The sequence below is a fragment of the Pseudorasbora parva genome, chromosome 1, assembly GCF_024679245.1.
Source record: "Pseudorasbora parva isolate DD20220531a chromosome 1, ASM2467924v1, whole genome shotgun sequence".
Classification (NCBI taxonomy): Eukaryota; Metazoa; Chordata; class Actinopteri; order Cypriniformes; family Gobionidae; genus Pseudorasbora; species Pseudorasbora parva.
In genome coordinates, this window is record NC_090172.1 from 57599241 (window position 1) to 57609235 (window position 9995).

At 38.6% G+C, this 9995-nt stretch overlaps 1 protein-coding gene across 4 annotated transcripts; it reads left to right on the plus strand.

Annotated features, from left to right (window-relative positions):
* Positions 1–783: 783 nt before the first annotated feature.
* si:dkey-19b23.7 (uncharacterized) lies at positions 784–9072 on the plus strand. Of its 4 annotated transcripts, none has more exons than XM_067446261.1 (9): positions 784–1083; positions 1285–1356; positions 1444–1523; positions 3774–3845; positions 4508–4683; positions 4767–4824; positions 5582–5753; positions 7684–7881; positions 8143–9072. In XM_067446261.1, exons 2-9 carry the CDS (start codon positions 1317–1319, stop codon positions 8256–8258), a joined length of 912 nt encoding a protein of 303 aa, XP_067302362.1. In that variant the 5' UTR covers positions 784–1083; positions 1285–1316; the 3' UTR covers positions 8259–9072. The 4 variants fall into 4 exon arrangements, with proteins under 4 accessions (XP_067302362.1, XP_067302380.1, XP_067302372.1 ...); XM_067446279.1 differs by having other exon boundaries at positions 787–1083; positions 1444–1515; XM_067446271.1 differs by lacking the exon at positions 1285–1356 and having other exon boundaries at positions 787–1083; positions 1444–1515.
* Positions 9073–9995: the final 923 nt, after the last annotated feature.

Below are 9995 nucleotides of genomic sequence, written 5' to 3' on the forward strand. Positions count from 1 at the left end.
TAAACAATCATAGTACATTATTAGGCTATGTACACATGACAGTCCTTCATAACAGCCTATATTACTTTTGTATTGCATTTGTATATTAACATGCTTTTAGAAATATTTTATGTGTTATTTATACTAGTAGACTAGCCTATTGTGATGATTTTTTCACGACCCAGATTTTTTGGTGCCCCCCCCCCAAGCACTTGGTGCCCTACGCGCAGTGCGTGATGTGCGTGTGCGGAGCGCCGGCCCTGCGTTAACAAACCAAAAACTGTTAAATGGGTGCCTTGCACTCCCTCCCATCATGTGATTCTGCTTCTCCTTTTCACAGTCTGACAGAAATTATGGATGGTTTCAAAATATGGTCACATAACACTAAAAGTGTACAGCTGCCAAGATAAAGAGGGTGGGTCAACTAACTTACCCTCTGGCTCATCTTACCCCACTCTCTCCTACTCTTTGTAGAAGCCTTGGCCTAAATACCACAATCCATTATTTACACAAATATTAAGTAGGCTAATTCTTATGACTGAACACAAAACGGCAGATGGCTATTAAATCATTTGACTATAGCCTATAAATTCCAGATTTTTTGGGTCATAAATATGCAACTCTGTAAAGGCTGAGGTAGGCTAATATTTCAAGCGTCATTGACTATTCGTGTTGGGTTTTATTTGATTTATCAACCCTGTAAAGCTCTTTTAAACGTTAACTTCCAAAAATACATTAACAGTATTACACACAGGAGGTGATGTGTGATTTTACGTTTTTCTTAAAAAGCACATCAAGCAGACGAGCCCTTGCGGGAGATGGGCGCAGTGTCACAATGATCAGTGCGAGAAATACGAAATAAGAGCTGAATCCTGATACAGACAGACACACATGAACCCGTGGATGAAACACATGAGAGAATATTGCTCGCATTATTAATTTCCTCGGAAAAAAATATGTAGCCTAGTTGGGGGGAGACAAAGAAGAGGAGATGGAAATAGGCGTGACAGTGTGCTTGCAGTAATTTGTCTAATGTAAATGCATCACAATTACATCAAATTGGTGTGATTGTCCATCGGCTTGCATGTAAACATGAGTTCTGATGTAAGTACACATATGCGCTTGATTGCATGCATCTTTATGCTCAATTCTCTCGTTATTTCGCTAGATATTGTTTGACAATCATAAACGGTGTTGCAAATTTCGTACTATTATGATGTGTCTGGGGAAAACATTATTTGTTAAACTAGGCTACTAAATTCACGGGGTTTTATTTTCTCCTCAACCCATCGCTGGCAATGACAGGCTTGGCTGCCGTTGCCTAGTAACGGAGCCCGATGTGGGCTTCATCAAATCCTGTTCATTCAGCATTAGAAGGTTAAACACAATTTGTTGTTATATAACTGTGTCTTGCGTCCAATATAAAAACAGCTAATCATATAAACTGTTTGCCTTTTGCGACAGATGCAGGAACAAGAACAAAAGACCAGACTCCAGAACTTTCTTTCCGAACTTGCAATACTGGGTTCTTTACAGGTGGGCTGGTAGGCTACCGAGTAATACGTACATAACATTTAATTTTTAACTAACCTATATGAGTGAAGTTTGTGGGAAAAAAAACCTTGATGTTGGCTTGACAAAGCCTTTATAATAACTTATAAAAACACATTGCCAGCATGAATTAGGATGTTGCTATCATGATTTGAAATGTTGTACACATGTTGCTAGTATGAATGAATGAGCATGTTGTTAGCATGGTTTAGCATGTTGCTAGCATGATTTAACACATAAGCTGTGTCTGGAATCGAATACTAGCCTACTAAATACTAAATAGTAGGCCTACGCGAAAAACAGTTTGCCAATAGTTCACAATATTCGAAGTAGATGAAAATAATAACGTTACACTGTAAAAAAAAAAAAAAAAAAACGATGGACAACGCCTTTTAACTATCTTCCATTGTATAAAAAGTTTAAGACGCTAATGTCTGAATGGTGCTGACATCATAGACAGTAAAAGAAATGGACCGAGCGTTCCCATTGACGTCAACGGCGAAAGAATGAAGTCAACCTAGGGGCACTCACTTCCTGATGGCTGAGCGAACTGCGCAGGCTCAGACGGAGCTTGACGACGTAGAGGTGACGTGAGCCTCCTGTCTGACAGCTGTGAGTCTTCTAGTAGATCTAGTAGAAAGCTGAATCACGTTGTTTAAATATTTTCTCCCGTTGCTTTTGGCTCACTATGGGCTTCTCCCCATTCTTCCCCCTTGACTTTATCAGACTAGTCTCCACGTCCCCCCGACTGTCTCATAGACAGTAAAAGATTGCCTGCGAGCGTCTCCTCAGGTCTATACGGTAATTTCTCAATTGTGCGACAGGGTCGCGTTGGTTATGACGCAATCGTTAGCCTATTTTTACAAAAACAGCTTCTGCGGGGCGATAGTGTAAGATACAAGGTAATGGAGCCTTTTATACATTGTCGTGTTTCTTTAGAAATAAACAATGGACAAATGGAGTCTTTAAACGCCTCAGATGTAAAGTTATTCACTGTCAAAGTGACTCAAAAATGAATGGGAGTCAATGGGATGCTAACAGCAGGTGATGGCTTGGTTAGCAAATGGCAGCCCCTAGGGGTGGAACGCTTTCCGAGCGCTAGATTACCCCCTTGGCTGACATCTTGCGCTGATTTGGGACCTGAGTCTGCGCAGAGCAGGAAGTAGAGCCAGTAGGCTATACAGTTTACTGCAGAACAACTCATTACATTTCCCTCATTCCATAACTGTTTGTTTATTTCACACTGATATATCATGTCAGTGTTAAATAAACAGTTATGGAATGAGGAAAATGTAGAAATTTAAAGCTCCAATCTAAAACTAAAGCTAAAGCCCGAACAAAGTCTGTTGGTCTCGAAGGTTCTAAGAGGGCCCCAGAAAATGTAAGAGAATAAAAATAAAAATAAAAAATGGATAAAGTCTACCAAACATTTGGTTTAATTTCAAAATGTTCCTCTCATTTCTTGGCGTATACATACTTTCCAGAATTGTATACCTGTATCTTTGCTTTGTATCTTTAGTGAGTTTTTCTTACTATAGTCCCCTTTATCTTGCTCTCTGGGGTTGTAAGGCAGTTTTCTTAATGCAGAAGCTGCTTACATACATTTACTGTGGAATTTACAAATCATTTTAAATTGAACATGTTCTTCTTCAGGTTTATACATCCAACATTAACCATAGCCAATTTAAGTTTGGAAACAATATGTGTTATTTAAAATGTCACACTTACTATTTATTTAACAGTTTAAATGTTGTTGTTTTTTTCATACATAAAAATATACAGATGGATTTTAGGAAGGGGGTCCATCATTAAAGGTTCATCATTATTTAGGGGTTCCTTGGCATTATAAAGTTTAAAAACCCCTGGTGTATAAGACTTTACATAATGAAGTGTTATGTTTTTATGAGCCATTTGTATCTACATATGCCGCAGGTCATAAGTTGCCATTTTGCGCCGCCATGTTTCTACAGTAGCCCTAAACGGGCAAACTTCTCTACAGAGCTCTTGCTACTCTCTGCTGTCTCTGATGACATCTTTGTCCTGTGTCAGCCACCGTAGCTTCTCTTTGTGCTTCGAAAGGGAGGGGTGAGCGGTTGCAATTCACAACCTCACCACTAGATGTAGCTAAAATAGTAGATCAGTATTTGGTTTTGTCAAGCCAACATTCAAACTGCACAGTTTTTTCATTTTTTTTATTAAAGTTTTTGATGTAACACTGCTTTCACTGTATTTTATGTCTGTAGGGATTCCATTATTTTCAGCCCTGGCTAAGAGGAAGAGAGGAACTTCTGTTGACCGTGGTGAACGATGACATGGTGGGCTCTGTTAATCAGTTCATCTCTCTTTATTTGTCTCATAGTTTTTATGTCCACAAATGTGTTTAAGAAGTTTGGAGATGTTAAAGGAATAGTTCTCCAAAAAAGAAAAACTGTGTAAATAATTACTCTACTAGACTTTCGTTCATCTTTGGAACCAAATGAACAGTTTTTTGATGGAATCTGGGAGCTTTCTTTCCCTCTTTGACAGCTACACAATTGACACTTTGATGCTTTTTAAAAGTTCATAAAGAGATAAAAAAAACTAATCCATATCAATTGAGCGGTTTACTCCAAATAAAAGCCTAAATTCAATCTGTTCTTCACATAAAGCGATCGTGTCTCTTCAGACAATTTGGACTAAATCGGTCAATTTATTAGTTTTATGATCTGAATCAGTTCTGTAGCTGTCAATAAGGGGACAGAAAGCTTACAGATTCCATCAAAAAACTCTTCATTTGTGTTCTGAAGATGAATGAAAGTTTTACAGGGTTTAGAAGGACATGATGGTGAATTATTAATAATTTGGGGTGAACTTTCCCTTTACGTCATCAGTGGTAGTGCAGCTACAAACATCTATGAACACATATTAGTATATCTCTGGAAACAAGTGCTGCTACATTAGTGACAGTTACATCTAATGTCTTCGTCTTTGCTCACAGAGATGGCGTTCTCCTGGGTTTGCCGTGTCTGTGGCCTCCACCTTCACCAGCTCAACCTGCAGCAGCAGTTACAGTCTGGACAGCGATTACGCCAGCTCACCTTTAGCAGGAGAAGAACCACATCCACAACACAGACACCAGACACCAGAGCCCACACGGCAACACACTCCCAGCAGGTGGAGAGGAAATATCCTTGGACTCACTCTAGCAATTATAAACTAAGTGCTCTAAATCAACTCTTTTCAATATTCACTTTTAGGGATGTTGATTCTCATCTTCTCCCTGCCTCACCCAGTGAGAGAGAGATCGCTGTTCCTGTGAGTATCGTTTCGGATTCAAAGACTTCAAGGCCGATGTCAAATTTACAGATTAAGAACAAACATTACCAATCTTAAAATACACTGGAGTTTATTACACTAGTTTAGGCTTGACATTAAATTGTTAAACTATAAAAAGTCCCATAAACTTTCATTGAAGGGGGTCAAGACTTATAAAATAAGACTTATATGCTATACGGCATAATGACACTACCATTCAAAAGTTTGGGGTCTGTAAGATTTTTAATGTTTTAGAGGAAATCTCTTATGCTTACCAAGGCTGCTTTCTATTTGAATATATTTTAAAATGTCATTTATTACTGTAATAGCAAAGGTACTTTTTCAGCGTCATTCCTCCAGTCTTCAGTGTCACATGATCCTTCAGAAATCATTCTATTTGCTGATAAGGTGCTCAAGAAACATTTATTATTATCAATATTCAAAACAGTCATACTGGTTAATATTTTTGTGGAAACTCTGATGCATTTTTTATGCATTTATTTGAAACAGAAATCTTTTTGTAACATTATAAATGTCTTTACTGTCACGTTTGATCAATTTGATGCATCCTTGCTGAATAAAAGTATTAATTAATATATCCTGTACATATTGATAGAGGCATACGGATGAAAACAGTATAGGCTGCATAGTGCACCCTTGTATATTCCCTTCGACTTTTGAGTTTTCTTTAAGATAACAAGACAAAAATTCTGATGCAGTGGTCAAGGCTCTCTAAAGAGTTTTTTTCTCATTGCAGGAAATGAACTGCACCCTGTTCCTGTTAGCCGGTTATGCCAAGTATGGGCAACCTTATGCCTGGATTCGATCCAATCACGAGCGCCTAGTAAACGTTGGAGGAACTGATACACTAGTCAAAGATACACCAATGAAACTTAAGTCCATCACAGACTGGGTTTCATCATCCCAAGGTTTTAAGATCAACTTTTATTGGCCATAATTTCACAGTTTTATTTTATACACCAATTCTTCATGTTCCTGGCTCAAGGTTTAGAAACTTTTAAAAGGTTAGAGATTATGCATGAATGCACATATGACTTACTTTAATGGCTTATGGTGGTTGTATATACAAATTAGTTTTGTGTTACCATAATGCATATCATCACACCAGAGGGACAGTGATCAAACATCTCGCCTTTACCTACAATTTTGCAAAAGAACTAGCTAAGGGTACGCTAGCAATATACTAAACGTGGAAACATTGTTAAACTATCCCCGTTCAAATGGATCTGGGAAAAATGACTAAAACGCTGTATTATTCATGCCTGGCAAGTAGTGGGCAATGTGAAATTGTAAAGAAACACTTTAGACTGAACACGTGATACGCATGGTGTCACTGTTTTCACAAATTCACATTTTTGTAGTTTTTTATAGACAGTATAGCTTTCAAAAACGTGCACTTTGAAATGCATAAATGTTGAGTTTTTAGTGAAAACTGTGTTATGTAAATGACCCCTAATTATACTGAAGTTTTAATTTTAGGGACCGTTTACACGACTAAAAACATAAAACTTTTTAACCATTTTGGCCGTTTATTTACACAACAATGGCATTTTGGGGGCCTGAAAACACAAACTTTTGAAAACAAATTGCAAGTTTTTGAAAACGACAACATTATCGTCTCTGTGTAAACTGCAAAACCACGAATTTGTAAAAACTGTGACGTCATGCACGTGCTTGTTACGTGTTCAGTCTATAGTGTTTCTTTACAAAGTGGCATCGCCTGCTACTAGCCTGGCATGAATAATACAGCGTTTTTAAGCTGTTTTTGCGGATCCATGTGAATCCGTGGATCATTTTGAAATGTGAAGACAAGTCACATTTATTTATATAACGTTTAATACAATACAGATTGTTCCAAAGCAGCTTTACAGTGGTAACAGGAATATGATTCAATCATACAAACAGTTAATTTCTGCTGTACAGCAGCTCTAAAAGAAACTAATGTCATTGTTTATCTGAAGTCAGTTCAGTGTTGTAAAGATCAATAGTTATTTAGTTCAGTTCATCTATAAAGCAGTTCTGCAGAAAACAGTGATGTCCTCGTCCAGCTCAGTTCAGTTCTCATCCAAAACTGTCAGTGCAGTAAAATCAATAAAATAGTTGAATATCAAGGCCTGGGGCCAATTGCACAAAACTAGGATAAGGGATTAAGCTGGAATATCTTGGTGATCTTGTCATCTCTTTGCAAAATGTAGTACACTGCTGTCTTGTAAACATACCCCGAAGGCACACTCACACCAAGAACGATAACGAAAGATAACTGTATATTAGCGGATGAATTGAGCCAGGATCACCAAGATATCCCGGCTTAATCCCTTATCCTAGTTTTGTGCAATAGGCCCCTGGTTTCACAGATAGGTCTTAGATTAAGCCAGGATTAGGCCTTAGTTCAATTAGGCCATTTAAGTAGCTTTTATAAACATGCCTTAAAAAAAAACATTACTAACAATGGCCCTGACATATTTTAAGATCTGTCAGTGCAGGTTGCTTTTAGTTAAACCAGCTCAAACATGGATTTTAGACTACAGTAGTTTAAGCCTTGTCTGTGAAACCAGGGCTAAGTGTCCCCAACTAAGCAAGCCAAATGAACAGTGGCTAGAAGGCCAAACTCCATCAGGTGACAGAATAGAGAAAAAAAGCCTTGGGAGAAACCAGGCTCCAACTTCAAACCAACAAACGAACATGGTGCGATTCAGGCTGCATCACAAGGCAGAAATTGTTGATATAGGTCATAGACTTTGGACAACTTCGGAAAACTAGCTTTTAGAACATAGTTGTCGTGTAAACGTACATTATAGAGTCCTTACATAACACACAAAACTTTTATCTGCCCTGTAGAAACTCATGTATGGGACGTAGTGAGTGAGTTGGTGGGACTGTGCACCATGCCGCCTCCCGACAACCCTTTCTCTCTGGACATGCGCTACCTCCAAACCCTGTCCCTCCCAGAGCGCTTCCTGGCCACTGGGGCCCTCCTAAATTTCCTGGAGATGATTGTGGTTCAGGGAAGCCGAGAGGAACCGTTCTATGATCTGGGTGAGCACAGAGCTTGAGTTTCTTTGAAAGATTAGAGTCCGGGAAATCTAGGATCTAAACATTTTGAATGTTCTTTTGTCTTTGTGCTCACAAGATGTGAAGGGGTGTAAGAATAACAATACAAAAATCTAAACACAGCGAGGACTTGGGCTTGATTCATACATCCTGTCTGTTGCATATAATCACTTCACTGTATCATAGAATCCCTTAGGCTAGTTTTTACCATAATACCGTCTCTTCTCCTTCTTGTTTGTTTCTTAGTTGTGGCAGAGTTGGTGCCGTTGAGACGACTTCATTTCCAAAGCCTCTCTGAGTTCCAGAAACTTCAAGGCAGTGACAGGTTTCCCAGGACTTCATGCCCCTTCCCCGAAAAATAAGAACTGATGGGTTCAAAAACAACATGCAAGAAGGGTATTAAATACCAAGGGATTTTTACTAATTGACATCATGACTTTGCGTAAACATACACGCCACTTTCTAAAGCCAAGTGGTGTTATCTGTATGCATTTTGAGCTATCCGCATGTATGTCAATGCCAAAACGCACCATCATCTCTGCGTGTATGTCTACGCCATATGATTCCGCCAACCTGATCTCACAGAATTAATATTTATTGCCTAATTTTATATTTTGGAGCAACTAACTTTACTCCTACCCTAAAGCTACCCACTCCCAGCAGATATAAAACATGTAACAGGCAAATAAATGCACAGTCACATGTATTTATTGCAAAAACAGTATAAAAGTATTAACTCATGTTGCATTCCAAGTCTTCTTAAGTAATACGATATCTTTATGTGAAGAACAGTTGATCTTAACATTTTAGTCGTTGAAATTATGATTGCGCCCCTTTGTGAACAGCACACACGCACTCGTTAATATTTCTCATCCAAATGATACACACGACTCCTTACAATAATGTGATTGGTCATGAGACACACGAGAGCCAATGACATTTTACAATCAAAGCTGATGTAATGACGCAATTGATCACGATACATACAACACAAGTCTGTCAAAACTGACCTGACGTTTCTTCCGGCGGCAATATTTGAAATGTATTATTAATCTTTGGCGGATGGACTCGACGTTACTGATCGCTTTTGGGGATTTTCTTCACACAAATCAATCGTTTGGCCTCAGAACACTTGGGATATTTGTACTTTCTGAATAAATTGTGCCTGCAGTCGTATCTGCCTGTTATATCCTGTCTTTTATAATACACAAATGAGTAGGTTTAGGGAACAGTTTGAGTTACGCGTTCAAAATGTGTCTGAATATGTGTGTGTCCACAAGGTAAATGGATTTATAAACATGCAAAATTGTTTTTTTGAAAATGTACAAATGCAGAATGTTTCTTGTGATTGGTAGGTTTAGGTGCAGTGTGTGTGTGTGTGGTGTGTATGTGGGGGTTTAGGGGTAGGGGCAGTGTAAGGGGATAGAATGAAACGGCGCTGATAAACACGCTAAAAAAACGATTATGCTTCTTGATAGCACGCCAAAATGGCATACGAATTGGCGTGTCATACATACTCCATGTCAGGAGATCAGTCTGAATTGACTTAAAACTCCAAAATCACAGTCTAAAACTGTAACAAGTTAAACTAAGTTGAACTAATACAGAATGTTCTGTTCTTTATTTTTGATACCGAGGACCAATAATGTGTGTAAACAAAGTGATCTAATAATGACAGCTTTAGCCCCATGACTTTAAGCTCCTAAATGACAGCCATGGCATGTTTTTGTGAACCACTGCACGTACATGTCTTTGAAAAGTTATGAAATCAGACCAGGAGTATTTTAATCCCTCGCATTAAAAGATTTACACCCCATGACTTTTGCAGTAACTGCTCCCTCTACAAGGATCTAGCCTGTCCTGGAAGTCAAGGAAACCACTGGCTACACGACACCGTGTTCTACTAAAAATGGAAAACTTTTTATGCATTTTGGCTGTTCATTTACATGACAACAGCGTTACACAATAACAGGTTTCAAAGTGCAAGTCTTTAAAAACTATACTGTTATCGTCACGGAATTTGTGAAACGGACGTCATGCGTATTACATGTTAAGTCTATAGCAGGGGTGTCCAATCCTGCTCCTGGAGGGCCACTGTC